The following is a 15785-nucleotide window of genomic DNA, read 5'->3' on the forward strand; positions in this document are numbered from 1 at the left end:
AACGTTTGCCCCTGCAGCTTGTCAACCTTTAAATAAAGTAAAGTGAGTAAATAGTTTGCTCAAAATGCATGATTATGCATTTGGCTTACTCAAGTATTGATTGCAATATATGTGCCTAATGTTCATTTAGTAATGATAGTTAGTCCCTGAAGATAAGCAACACAAGTTGAGTGCATGTTTACTGTAGTGGCCCATTTCTGGAGTAGTCTTACATCACTATTTATAAAACAGGGTGTTTGTCCTGTACTGGGCAAGGTACAAACCAATACAACATTTTTGGGTGCATAAATTAAGAGTATACCTCCTCAGACACCACTGCACCACTGGGTATTTTGCTGCAGTCTGAAGGCATGTTGGTCAGGTGCTATTGAGACTTGTTCATGGGCATGTTTCAATAACAGCTTTCCCTAGTCTGTTGACCTATTCAGGGTACTCCCCTGATTTCCTCGAATGGACACCTTCCAACTTGAGCCACGGGTGTTCAATCACAAACCTTCCACACTCAGTTTTGTTTTCCAAACACTTGTCCTAGACTTCAGCGGAAAGTAACATGAGGTTGTGGTGAAAGCTGTTAATTTACAAGAAACTATGAGTTTCTTTCACTTTGTTACATAAACAAGGCCTTTTGATTAATAAAAAGTATTATTTGATTAAAATCAAATGTAGTAGATTACATATTCTGTCCAGTTCTTACATCCAGGTTCAGCAAGTTGGAAACATTTGAAATGATAAACCTCTTCAATGGCAATCAACGGGAATTAAATGGGAAATGAAAATGGATCAGCACAGTATTTATTCCAGTATTTGTGATTAGACACAGTGCTGGAACAAAAAAAAATGAACACAGAAGTGAAAAATATTCCATCAATTGTGTGTGAGAAGAACAAATAACAAAATGTGAATGTGAAACACTGTGGTTAGCAGCAGTGCTGGTGTGAGAAGCTGGGGGTGTTTACTGTATGCTCTTGAAAAAAGAGCATACCATCTGTATCTATGGAAACAATATCAAACACAGGTCACTTGTGCTCAAAGTCAAGTCAAATTATTAAGGAATTTTCTGGTTCGATGGTGCATAACATAACATATGTAAATGCAAGTAATAACGTAAATAGAAAATGTACAAAAATACAACAAATATTACAAAAAGCAAGATAAATACAAGTATTTGTTTTTTTTAAAGAAGACATTGTGGCATACAGACACTTTTTTAGCAACCTCCGTTGTCCAATCACTAAAACTAAGAAAATGAAAGATGAAAAAAATTGTCTGTGATAAGTCAAAAACTGCATCTCCATAGTGCAATCTCATAATGTATCACAATCTTTAATTTTGTGTCTTTCAGCTTTAATTTCGAATCATGTATTCAACTGTGATGTGAAAAAAAATTAACAAAACTTAGCAGCAGAAGATTGTCGGTTGTTGTTTTTGTCATTGTCAATGACAGTGTTCTCTTCCAAAGAATCAATGCCAGGTGAAACTGAGTTGGTAAGTAAACAAGGAAGTGTGTTAAGCTTCCTTGTGTTCTCTTTGACATCGCTGTAGTATATGCAGTAGTGACTCCACAAGCAGACTAGTGCGCACATACGTACATGCAGACACACACAACCCTCAGACACACACGATTCTGAGGAAGTTAAATCTCACCAAAACAAAACATCAGTTTCGAATTATTATATTTGTTTTATATTCCTTATTATTTTGTTATGTTATGTACAACTAAAAAATTACTTTGGTATGTGTTGACATCAGATTTGTTGCTGACTGAAGATGATTTCAATAAAAAGGATTCAGAATATCAAAAGTCAAATGACTCATACAGCTCCACCCATCAAGCTGGCCAGGCCCATATATCATGAAGAGGAAGTCCCTCTCTTAGTTTCCCAGATGCAAGATAGAAGGCACGATGGTAAGAGCTGTTTTCCCTTGTCTCTTTGAAAATCAATTCATGTGATTGTTCGAAATAAGCCAGTTTATTATTGTCTGCCATGTTGATGTCCGAAAGGAGGAATAGACTGTCTCTCATTAGCATCTTTTTGTTTTGTTTTGTGTGAAAGAAATATTTTAAACACCAATGAGCAGCAGACCGTGAATGTATTTGTGTATGTGCACTTGTGGGTGCATGTGCTGTGTGTGTGTGTGTGTGTGTGTGTGTGTGTGTGTGTGTGTGTGTGTGTGTGTGTGTGTGTGTGTGTGTGTGTGTGTGTGTGTGTGTGTGTGTGTGTGTGTGTGTGTGTGTGTGTGTGTGTGGGTGTGTGTGTGTGTGTGTGGGTGTGTGTGTGTGGACTCAATATCAAAACTTTCAAAGGAAAAGCTTGTAGTCAAGTGCTCTGCAATACTGAGTTGTTGTCACAAGTAAACTAACACATGCATGGATCTCGGCTAAATCCTGTGCAAGACTGCTTATCCTACAGAAGCAGTAATGCCGTGCAAATATGTGCTCTGGAATCAAAAGAACCTGGAGAGTTACTCAGCTATGTGTGTACAGCAATATTTACAAAAGACTGATATCAAACGATGATAATTGACTGGCATTGAAAAGAGGATCAGTATTGGGAAATTAATCATGAAACATTTGTGAAGTACTGTATGACAATGAAGCAATGCAATTGCAGAAAGGAAATAGAAAGTCAGCTTGTGTCATCTCTTTCTTGCAGCTGAGTAAATAAACTTCCCCTGTCACAAGTCTCTCACCTCAGTTTATAGCACATAAGTAAATTAGAGCACATTATAAATAAATGAGCGATGAGTTTGAGACAATGTTTTGGACTGGTTTCGTAGCTTGTCAGACAGCCAAAACTTAATAAGGTTGTGCTGTGTCTGTGTTGGTTTCCTAGAAACAATGAGGCAGGGCAATAGTGATTAGTAAATCATCTACGTCATGTGGGAATCCCCGAACAAACAAAACCTCATTGTATCTGTTCTTTTTGTGATAGTAAAAGCGAACACTTGTATTATAAGAGTGCAAACACTTAAGGTCAAGTCAATCGCGCAATAACTTTGAGTATAGAGCAGTGCAATACATTCAAATCACAACCTTTTTTAAATGTGCAGTGATGTGTATCAAAAATACAGAAGTTTCGGGCAAGCTAAACCTCTGTCAGAAGTACATTATAACATCAGAGTCAAATAATATTGTAGAAGACAGGATGCTTATCTTAGCCTGATGACCGATCAACTTTTCTAGAGTTATTAATACCCCTTTCACAAGACATCAGATCATCCAATTTCCTGAAACCAAACTCACCATGTACAGTACTTTAGGTAGTAATGTGGCCCTTGGGAATTCCCTCAGATGTGGTTTCTGCTAAAGACAGAAATTCATGTTGTAAGGCCACTCAGTGTGTGGATGGATGGGTGTACGTGTGTGTGTGTGTGTGTGTGTGTGTGTGTGTGTGTGTGTGTGTGTGTGTGTGTGTGTGTGTGTGTGTGTGTGTGTGTGTTTGTGTGTATTGTGATGTTTTCCCAGAAAGTCCTCTTACTTTTTTTTGTATAGCAAAGTACTTGATATTCTGTGAATCTGTGTTTTATCCCAAAGTTTCAATACAAATGTGTATGTCATTTCTAGACTGTATGAGTCAAGCGAAACCAGGTGTCTAAGAAGATAAGACACAAGACACATTTTTATTGCTAGTTTTCACCATCCCTTTCCTTTCAGTTTACCCTGTAACACTTTAGCCTACAAATAAAACAATTCAGATATTGTTTTTTGTTTGTCTGTGATTTTAGAGAAAATTTATTTTTTACACAATACACAGCAATATGAACCAACTGAAACTATATTTAGTGTTAACTGATACTTTCAACACTTGGTTTCTATTAGGCCACAAATAACATTTTAGAAAAAACAACAGGCCCTGTCTTCAGTGGGAAGGTAGATTCCCCTAGCAGGTAAAAGGATCCACCCTTGTACACATCACTGGGACTTTCCTTCAGCTTGGTGACTTCTGGATTGTGTTCTCTCAGAAATGCCAGAAATCCTTTCCCTTCTCAACAGTGAATGTGAAGAGGCCAATCAGAAACTCTAGATACGATTGTATTATGGTGTTTGTATGGATTCAAGAAACTGTTTGAGCCTTCTCACTGAACTCAGATTTCATAAACAAGACTATTTTCAGTAATAATTTTGTAAATAAGAAAATGTTTAAGTTAAAAACATGCCTCAGGTCCACTAACTGGCCTTATCTATTACACAACGAACAAATAACGGGGAAAAAACTTAACTTCACCTCACATGCAGGCCATTTCTGATTGTTGCATGAGTGCTTGGTTCAGGCTACTGTGCATTGATCTAAAATAAACTCACTTAAATGAAGAAAATGAAATCAAAGTGCCCACTTTTATTAACTTGTATGTCTTTTCGAACAGGCATCACATCGGATCCCACAGTATTTCTTGTAAGTACCTGTGCCATTTTCTCCTCAGTCTGTAAGAGTTTGACTTACCAGCAGTAGACACTACAATGCTGTGACTCACCTTACCTCTACTATTTTGAAATGGTTTACATGATGATGAAATCAGTTAACAACATGACTCAACTTCAGTCTTCACGCTCAGCAGCAATTTGGGCGAGGCCCCGAAGAGACTTTAAAAACAGCCAGTGATGAGGTCATGGGAAATTCAAATTAATTATCAATGAGAGTGTCACTGTCAGGGCATTGACACATTTCTCAATCGAAACACACTATCTCCATTCTTGCTGTCACAAATGATTGCACAAAAGAGAACAACTAAAAATACTGAACTCAGTAAATACAGTAGTAGTACTGAGTAAATAGCTGAAACATACAGGTTTCACTGCACAAACAACTATTTCTGCTGAGGAACACTTGATGTTGTCGTGACTTGTGTTCCTTGTGTTGAACTCATTGCTCAACTGCCCCACTGTCTGATCCTGTAGTTGAAAACGTCATTCCAATGTGAAGCTGTAGCCTCAGAATAATACAATATGTTTGTGACCCTGCATCATTCAGAGTTGCAATTGCTGCCTGAGTTAAGGAGCAAAGCAAGCGTCAAATGTATGACTGCAACATTCACCCAAACAATCTAAAAAGACAAGGATACTGAGAACTTTTTTTCAAACTTTCATGGTGTTTAATGTAGGCCATCTCTTGTAGCCTATTACGAATTCAACATAACTTTCGTGACTCAAAAAAATAAGTTATTAGCTGTTGCACTCTGGACAAGAGTCAACAAAGGAAACAGCTTTTGATATGAAACACCTTATTGATCAGAAAGAAAGTGAAACTTTACTTACCTAATCACAACGCTGAACTGTGTGTGGGGGCTTTATGTTGATCTCATCGTTGTGTGTGTGTCATTGTTTTGTTTAAAGGAGAGGTGGCAAATTCAATTGAGAGGACCAGATTTGATTATGAGTCATTATGAGCATGTGTGGCTGCAAAAGCTGTGAACGGAACCAGTCGCTCATATCTCTGGGCATAGGGCCAGGGAGATTGTCGGGAGTATTGTTTGTGCTGAAGTTTTTTTTTTTATGGCTATGTGTTGTGTTACCTGGGTAACCATGTTAACAATTTGTCTTGGTAGAAACCCAAGGCTTTCCCTTTGGTCTGTGGCTGTGGTGTTCACTCTGATGTGGCACTTGTCTGTCTCAGGTGAGCACTTCTGTCATATTGCAGCATCTGCACCACACCTTTAACTTGGTTTTACTGGCAAAGCAGTTGTTCATTTAAACAGATTGGCCTGAGGACCAATTGTGTAACAGCATTATGTTTGGTCACACATGAATAAAGCAACACAATGTATTATAATAACAACTGGCTGTGTTACAGCTCAACATACATTAAATAACTCTGTATAACATGAAATGAAATACACATACTTGCTCTCTTGCTGAGAGTTAAATCTGTACAACAAATATGAAGCTACAGCCAGCAGCCATTTACATTAGCAAAGCAACTGACTGGAAACCAGAGCCAGGCTAGCTATTTCTCATCTGTTTTGCGACTTATTGCTAAGCTAATCTAACCAGCATCTGGCTGTAGCCTTATATTTACCATACAGATATGAGAGTCATTCTTCACATCCAACTCTCGACAAGAAAGCCAGTATAATTGTTTTCTTCGACTAAACCAAAAATTTATAATCACAGTCCCACTGCAAAGTACCTGCAATTAAATAAGTCCAGCACCAAACTTCACATGGACGAAGTTAGTGACTATAGCTTGTAAAGAAATCTACCAAGTTAAAGATGCAGACATCTTTCTCAGGTGTTGGTGGTGGACAATCTAAACAGAACTAAAACATTCGCACCAAAAGTGATAATAAAAAGTAAAACCTCTAGCCACCCTAACCTCACTTTCGATGTTGTGACCTTTCACGTAAAACATGAAAGGGACTCAATTAGTCATGTCATTTTATACAATAAAGGGCAAATAGGCCAAAGAGGAACTGAGATTTGTCTACTACGTCATACAGTGGAGCTCTCAAACAGCCTTAACAAAAACCCCTGACCTTTAAAATCACCCATAGCTCAAAGTACGAAGTGTTTATAATTAACGTATAATTCTTATGTGGATTTTGAAGTCTACTATGGATGACAAAACATTTTGTAATTGATTTTACTACATGCTACATAAAAAAACAATGTATTGGCTTGACTCAGTAATAATGCAAACAACAACAGGAAAAGTATTATAGATGTATTAATTATTAATATAATTAACTTGCTACCAACTCAGATATTCAGAATATTATTCATCGCTAGAACTAGGCTTCAGGGATCCCGCAATTAAGATATTAGAATAAAAGTAGATCATACATTTCTGATTTTAAATGGCCTTTAATTGTGTTTGATTATGCACCCAAGATTTGCATTCATTTCTCCCCGGAGACAATTTCATTATGTTTCATGAGAGGTCTCCCAGCATTTGGTAACACATTACCCCTGCTTTACTTTCTTTTCCAGACATCCAGCTGAAAGGGGAGGTTGGCGGCAGTGTGACCTTCCACTGCCCTGTTGACAAACAAAAGAGCATCACATTGTTCTACCTCATGAAGGGTCTGGAGTTCGTGAATGGCTACTATGTATCCAAAAATGAAGTGAAGGGATGGGAGAACACAAAACTGGATCTCATCAATACAAATGTGAACATCTACAATCTAAGCGTCTCACACAGTGGTGACTATCACTGGCAAATTATGTACGAACACGATGACATTCCAAATGAAAGTCCCATACACCTCAGTGTCACAGGTAGGAGTGTGCTGCATTCAACATTTCAAATTTGACCTTATTATTCAAATGTTTTGTTAGGAATTGTATTGTTTCTAACCCTATATAATACTGATGCTATTGTATTATGAATAAGGCAGTATAGTTTCTTTCTATGATTGTGGGTGTGGTATAGTTTTGTCCCCTGAAAGGTATTGCCAATAATTCAATTATACTTTAATGTCCCCTTGGGGAAACATGTGTTGGACAGCCAATACAATTGATTAGAGTTATAGGTATCAGGACGATGGACAGTTATTTTCTGTAACCAAGAATCAAATGGAAAGATAGTGAAAATCTTGTTTTCTTTTCTTCTAAAAGTTTCAAGCACTAGAAATTAATAGTTCAAATCACAGTGAAACTATCAATTGACGGCCTACCTAAGGAAAATCACTTTTATACTTATGTGAAACGCAGCATTTCATCTCCTCTCATGCTATCAGTTCATTTTAACATGACCACTATTGTGATTACTGACTTAAAATCCTGCCATATATATATACTGTATATATATATATATATATAAAAACCTGGGGATGCTGTGAATAATTTGACATCATTAAAAAGGTGCATGGTGCTGAGACTCAACGTGGCTACCTGACAGTTTTCTCTCTATCTCTCTCTCCTAGCCAACTACAGCAAACCTGAAGTGACAATGAACTGTGAAGGTCTTCATTGCCTGGTGAAGTGTTCCTCACACGGTGGCTACCCAAGCAGGAAAATAATGTGGAACGTACCTGGGATTCAGATATGGAAAATTGTAAACAGTAATGAAACGAGTGATCCAGTCACCATGTTGGTCAACAGTAGCAGCACCGCATCATTCGACTGCTCCAAGGGAAAGCTGCAGTTCAGCTGCTCTGTGGACAATGTGACCTCAGACAGCTTCTCAGTCTGTGAGTACTGAACTCAAAAGAAACCAGTCCTAAGTTTGTGGGAAGTGTAAAAGGCAAGGGAATCCCCACTCAGCATAGATCCCCCTTGGTGGCAGGATGGCATATAGTTAAAGGAACGTGTGAGGGACATTATCTGCAACATTTAACATTCCATAAATGTTCTACTGTGTGTTACTTTTACAAAAGAGTTGAAGAGCTGTATTTTGGGCTTAAACAATTGCAATGGCAAAAAGTATTTACCATGTTCCCCACCCTAATGTGCAGGCCCATATAGCAAAGTATTGGACAAACACAACTCCTGATAGGACTGGAGGGAAATCAGAGTTATTAAAGCACATCCTCTGGGGACCATAATTGTTATTCTATCAAGTTTATTTTGAGATTTTCACGTTTTGACCTATAAGTGATGAAACCACTGTTGGACAATATTGCTATCCCCAGAGCCAAGTACAAAAACAAGTTTTCAGAAGAAGTCAGATGCATAGAATAGGTTTGGTCCAAGTTTTGAGATATGCTTTGACTATGTAGTACTACTTCTTGACATGATTGCCACGTTGTCTTCCGTGTATTATCCACAGTAATGTGTATAATGATTCTGACAATTATATAATAGTGTTGCTGATTTATTTTAAAATTATTTTGTGATGACTGTAGCTAAGGGTTTTGTAAATGTAATATACAAAATATTGAGAGAATGACAGACCAATAATTTTTTTTAAATTTTGGTGTGAATTAAATGTTGCCAGCCTTGCACTTTAAACTCAACTGTCCCAGTGCATGTCTCTGACCCGTACATTGGTTCTCACCTGAAGGTACAACCGAGGATCCACAGGACTTTCCTTATGTGCTAGCAGCCATCTGTGGGGTGGTGCTTTGCATAATCATTCTTGTGGTTGTGCTGTTATGGAGATACAAGAAAAGACAGGGTTTGTCACAGCTTAGCTGTTTAACACACATTGGATATATTTTTAGGAAGAAAATAAATATGGCAGTATGAATGACAGCTTTTTCTATGTTGGTTTTTCAGGATCAGCACCAGTTAATGGGGGGCCAGAATGTGGAGTACAAGGATGTCCAGAGTAAGTGAATGGTTACTGCACACAATTGCCCGCATATCGAAGGTCACAATACTTTGACTTCACACAAGTGTAAAATGTCAGCTGATACAGAGTTCCATGAGGATGTACTTCAATGAAGAAATGTTGTAAATCACGATTGTGGTTGGCCTCAAAATTGTAACTTGTAATTTACATCATATTATGTACAGTACAATACTCACAGTTGTTCTTACTTTCATGTAATCACTGTATCCCCTTCCTTCCCTTTCTATTATTGATTTATTTTTACTCAGGGAGGATATGCCTCTCAAAGGAAAAGAAGGGGAAGTGGAACGTTGAGTGCTGAACTGGTGGAGAAGATTATCCCGTTTGTTTTTTCGAATCGGAAACTTTATATATGTTCTAAAAACTAGAACCTGAACTGTATGCCACTCAAGTGTAGCTATGTTACATTTGTGTCTGACGAGGCTGTGTAGAAGCCAGGAAGGAAGTCAGTGGCCACATAGTCAGTGACTGACAAGGGGACTACAAGCTCTCAACATTTCACTGACACTTTTGACTTTCTAAGTGTTTGAGGAAGTATTCATTATAAGCATCATTTTACGGTTGAAGTACAGTGCGTCATTCGACTGAGAGCTTTCTACGGCTTACTTCTCAAATGAAATGACTTTTCCAATTTTGTGGTCAGATTTTTTTTTTTTTTTTGCATACTGGAAACAGGTGTCAGAGAAATACACTTCCCTGCACTGTGAGCAGTGAAATCAAAAGCACAAAAGACTGTATTTAAAGTTAGATGGAATATGTATGTTATTGTTATGCTGACCTCCGATGGGAGAAGTGGAATCTGTTACACTTTCTACAAGTGCCACTTTCATTGCTTTTGAATACGGAACATGTTGTTGCACTTTAACATTCCCCTTTGCATTTAGCAATCTACAATGTTTTTTTTGTGGGGGTGGGGGACTCACTGTATTATTGAACATAATAGAACAATGCTGAAATTGATTGAAATGCACTGCAAGTTCACTTATATAATTGGTTTATTATCAGAAATGTTTAGAAGTAAAAGCTGTGACATATGTTTGCACATGAATTTATTCTCTGTAATTTGCTGTTATCAAAGTAGCAAAGTGTTCAGCAGTAGATTCCAGTATTACCCTAGCGAAGGAAAGGTTTTCTCTTGTAATTGAATTTTCCATTACCATTGTGATTAATATTTTTTTTCACAACTTTGCTGTTGATTAAGGGGACTGTTCTCATTTGAAATGACCTTTTAATATTATATGTATTTATTTCATTTTTATATTTTTCTTTCTTAATTTCTAAATGTTCGTTGTTTACCCAGTTTGCAATATTTTTCCTGTTATTCCACCTTCCTCAGAATTACAAGAACCTCAAAAGGCTGCTTTCATTTCCTGAATCTGTAAAGAACACGCTCCTTGGATGGCTGTTGTGAATTTGTCTGGCTTGCTTGTTATTTTACATAACCTCACAATGTCTGTATCTCATTTGGTATGGAAATTGACATACATTAAACTTGTGTAATTTAATTATCATTGAGTGTTGTGAAAATAATTACATTTATTTCTCACTCACTATGGTGTGCTGTCAGAAAAAACAACATTTAAACTGCTGCAGCAGATTGTGTTCACACTATTTCCAATGTTTTAAGATGCATCAATGAGTCTTTTGTAAGTCACAGAGATACTGTAGCTATAAAAAGAGCTTTATCTCCCAACATGTTTTTTTTCAGTTGCAATGCAGTTAAATTGCCACTAGGTGTTGTACTAGCACTGCAGAGTCAAGACGAGTCTCCAGCGGTCATGGCTTATTGTCACTGTAGGTGTTGTGTATAGTATAACGTCACAATATTATTTTGAAATTCCCCCTCCACGAGCCTGATCCTGTTTTGGGCAGTTAGCCTGCTTCATTTCTTCCTATACTCAATGAATATAACAGTGTCTATGCACAATATGCATTTAAAGCTTAAACTGGTATAATGATGTCTCTTTGACCTCAACGTGTGAACAGAATTTTCCTCACAATTCTATTAAGCTCATAAGAAGGGAGACAAGAGCACCACCGCAAAGCGCCTTTCTACTACTGTACATTTCTGTCTCAATCTATTTCCACCTCTTATTCTTTCAGCTTTTCTTCATATCTCTATTTCTCCCATCCATTTTCTCCTTTTTTGCACATTTTTCTTCCATGAAATTTTCTTCCACCTCGCTTGCCTTCCCACTGTGCCATGAGTCACTGTGACAGGCTGTCAGTCCACCCCTCTCTGCCCTGGCTGTGTTTACATTGGGCAGCAGAGCAGTGCCAGGCTGGTTGCACTTGAGGAATGTAACCCCCAAAGGTCCCTGCCCTCCTCCTCCTCCTCTTTTCCCCCTTTCTCCCCACCTCCTTTTCTTTCCCTCCTTCATTATTTTATTCCCTTGTTCCCTTCTCCATACTTTCTTTCTGTTCTTTTTCTCGTCAGTTCCCTTTCCGCTCCTCTCTCCTCCCTTTAATTATCCTCCTCTACGTGCCCCATCACCCATCACCATACACACACACACACACACACACACACACACACACACACACACACACACACACACACACACACACACACACACACACACACACACACACACACACACACAAACACTCCTCTCCTCCTGCCACCTTTCTCCACTCTTTTCTTACCCACCCTTTTTTCTCTTTTCACTTCTCTGAACCTCCACTCCACTCCCCTTCTCTCTTTTCTATCCCCCTCTTTAAAATTCAGAGAGTATTGTCCAAGCTCACTCCGACCAACCCCCCCCCCCCCCATTCGCCTGTCATCAACCCCATCACCTCCCACTTCTCCCCATCTCTCTCTCCGTCCTCCCTCCCTCATTCCTCTGCCGTTCTAACCCAAACAAATCCGGGGAGGACCTTTCCTCTGTGGTGGCTGTAGGAGAAACACACCACATGTCAGACTGGGTTTAAACATAAACATTGGTCAATTTGAGGTACTGGAAAAGGATATGAGGCGCTTAAGTTCAACATGAGATAGAGCTACTATTATGAAATCTTAACGCTTCAACCGACCGCTAGATATACAAAACATCAGAGCACAGAACAGTATATTTTGGTTTATGTTGGCAAGAGTATATTCTTGAGGAATTGAACGACTGTATGGAAGAAAGACTTAAAACCAAGGGACTCAATAGAAAAACAATAAAAAACCTGTTCCCATTAGTTTGTTAAATGAAGTTCAAAGCCACAAGTCACACAATTTGTTTGGGCAACAGGGTTTCAAACCCTTTTAGAAATAAAAGCTTCTTATACCGTTTACTATGGGGAACACCTTCAACCTATTTTTGCCATTCTTTATTATTATAATGTGTAAAATAACTATACATGAATGAAATACATTCTGAGATGTATTAAAATAGAGCTTTTGTATTCCAGATCCCGAGGTCTGAACTGCAGCTTACACTTTTGATAACAAATGGAAGAAAGGGCATTGTCAGATTAGAGGTCTTTATAGACACATCAGGAGTCAAGGCAAAGCAAGTAGATCTTTTAATTATCAACAATCCTAAGCAGACTGTTCTGTTTTCCAGTGACGCAGCAGAGTGTGTAATCTCTTGCTTAATGGAGAACCTTTTCAGCCAGAACACAGTCCTCCTGTGGCATTTCTCAGCGAGAGGCGTGTGACCTCTGCCACACTGTTCCGAGCGGCGTCCCTACCAGGGGATTTATAATCAGATTATGCTAGTTATGAAAGTCAACCGGATTAGTTGTAGTGGTGGGGTGCCGGAGCACAAGGCATCGATTCACAGCGGGAGAGGGGAGCTGATCAGCATGAGGGAGATTGGACTGTTAGCGTTCTTAAAATAACAGCGGGAATTTCACTGTCTGTCTCTGAATCCGATACAAGTGTGTGTGTGTGTGTGTGTGTGTGTGTGTGTGTGTGTGTGTGTGTGTGTGTGTGTGTGTGTGTGTGTGAGTGTATGCAGAATAAAGAGGCAGCCTCAACATGGTTAAAAAATAAGAGTGAATTTTCTCTTTTTTCAAAAGTCCTAAAAAATGTAATTGAGTTTCACGCTTTAAATAAAAATAACTTTTTATTTGTGTATTTTTGTACTAGGGGAACAATTTGAATAAGAACAAAGCCGCGTTCATATAAACAATTTGTTTAGATGATGAGCATTTTGAAAGTTTGTCAACTGATCAGACCTGAGAAGAAAGTTGTGTTTCAAATATTTTTTTAATTAAAAGAATATATCAGTAACTTAGATTTTGTTGTGGTCTAACATTTCCCCGTGTATTAGAAGATCTTCTAGTTCCAGTACTTGTGCTTTGAATTCAGGTGGTGCATGCCATCTTTTGTGTAAATTGCGGTACATACCTTTTGTAGACGGTGTGGTTGGTATGAATCAGAATGAGGCTGATGGTGCAGAGACATTGGGGGGCCGGTTGGGGCCAAGAAGGTTCAGCTGTGGTGCTTCAGCTGAGTGATCATGTTGTTGCTGTCACTGCAGAAAGCCCTCTCCTCGACCCTCACAGACAGGAGAGCTGACCTGGAAGCATTTATCACCTCTGTGCTTTCTGACCCATGACCTCAGGCCTAGAGATAGGGGAAAAAGAGACACACGGCAGGGGTGAAGGGAGGAGACCCAGAAGGAGATGGGGAATGCAATAAAATAAATAAAGAATTATTTGTCATACTAAATTTGGAAAATAGAACAGTTTTATTGCATTGCTCTTGAGGGGAATTTCCCTAATTATCGAGAAATAATTGCTTTCTTGTACTCCAAGGCTATAATGGCAGGTTTATGAAGCTGTTGCGAAAACCCTATGTGGATGGAACGAGTGTGCATCAATGGCAATATTTCTCTTGGTAAGAAGATGAAAGTGTCTCTGTTGTATTGTGTGTGTGGTCCGGGTTTGATTGAGCCAAAAACTATCTAGAGAGACTAGAGAGGGAGTGCATGAAAAAAAATTGAGAGAGAGAGAGAGAGAGAAAGAGAGAGAGAAAGAGAGATGTTTGCTGGCTCCAAGCCCAATAGAACTATTAACACCTCTATGTAATGGTGATACACCAAAGGAGCTCTTGGCCAAGGCCTTTTCAACTGGGCGCTGACCTAATATGAGTTGTGTGTGTGAGGGTGCGTGTAGATGAGCGAAATCCGAGCACACATTCACTGGAGTCCCCATCTCCTTTGAATATTTATAGAACTGCTTAAGATGTGACCTTTGCTTTTTACACACACACACACACACACACACACACATACACACAAACACACGCAGAAACGCGCGCACACACACACACACACACACACACACACACACACATACACACACACACACACACAAACACACGCAGAAACGCGCGCACACACACACAGAAACACACACACACACACACACACACACACACACACACACACACACACACACACACACACACACCTATCTCTATCTATCTACCTATCTGTGAATCTGTACAGTAGAAATAGTTCTGACAGGTAATATTTCTAAAGCGAATCGTATGATGGAAGCCAACAAGAGAAACAGGCAAGTGTGAGGGATCTCTGGGTAAGATGCCCATGTTGGCTCTGAACAGTTGGCAGCCTCATGTTTCTGCAGAGGCTGAACATCAAAGACCATCAAAAGTATTAGTAATGTGTGCTGTGAAAGACTGGAAGTGACATGGTAATATAAAATTATGTTTGATACTTGATACAGTGTGATAACCAAGGATGGATAATTTTATGGCCCGCTACTGTGAATATTCCACTACTGAGACCTTATTAGGTTACTATGACATTTTCTATTGCACCGCAGTCAACTTAGTAGCCAGAAACTGCATTAGTGAGGCAGCCAGTTCAGATTGAAAAATAACGTCATCATGGTTTATTAGAGGTCAGACAATGAAAAATACTGGGCCATAAGTAAAACCTGGCTGTTATGGAACATTGTTTGAATTATTAATGTCCAATGTGATTTCTTCCAATCTTTTCCCCGAAAAAACCAAGCTCTCTCAATTAAAGAGAATTGCAAACTGTACACGTTAACAAATGTTCAGCAAAGCTAAATCACGTACTGTGTAACTGATAATGCATTTATTTCATTCAGAAGGCAAATACAGTACTAAGAATATGTGAGTAAAGGCACTGAAAGATGATCAAGCTGTTTGCTGCGTGCTCATGTGTATGTTTGTGGATATCATGGAATGTTTCACTTCAGGCAATGGCTGCTGCAACAGCTGCCCGACATTTATCCAATTATGTTCTGCCCACAGCAGTATAAACAGTACTTGCGAAAGAAGGAGGTGTAGATGTGGGAAAATGAAAATGAAAAAAAAAGTTGATGTTCATGTGTGTGCTTGGACCCAAAAACTGTAGATGGAGGGTACACTGAGACGTGAAACTGAGAAAAGTTGTGAAGAAAAATGGCTGAGATGCTGTGCAAGCTGGAGTTACTTGACACCAACGGGTCCGTGCAGCAACCTCCGCTTAAATTTATCTCCTCACCCCAGACGTGGTGATGGATTTGAGGAGGGACGGGGTGTACAGACACTAGTATGGATGAAATACAAGGCGGAATATGTAGACTTTT

General features: G+C 38.9%; 1 protein-coding gene across 1 annotated transcript; it reads left to right on the forward strand.

Moving 5' to 3' along the window:
* Positions 1-1897: 1897 nt before the first annotated feature.
* On the forward strand, positions 1898-10705 carry LOC307271338 (uncharacterized protein). Its single transcript, XM_080053757.1, has 8 exons — positions 1898-1906; positions 4366-4394; positions 5545-5612; positions 6926-7213; positions 7861-8127; positions 8940-9053; positions 9155-9206; positions 9479-10705. The coding sequence occupies exons 1-8, from the start codon at positions 1904-1906 to the stop codon at positions 9522-9524; spliced, it is 867 nt and encodes a 288-aa protein (XP_079909883.1). The 5' UTR covers positions 1898-1903; the 3' UTR covers positions 9525-10705.
* Positions 10706-15785: the final 5080 nt, after the last annotated feature.

This window comes from Ammodytes marinus (assembly GCF_949987685.1).
Source record: "Ammodytes marinus genome assembly, chromosome: 3".
Lineage (NCBI taxonomy): Eukaryota > Metazoa > Chordata > Actinopteri > Uranoscopiformes > Ammodytidae > Ammodytes > Ammodytes marinus.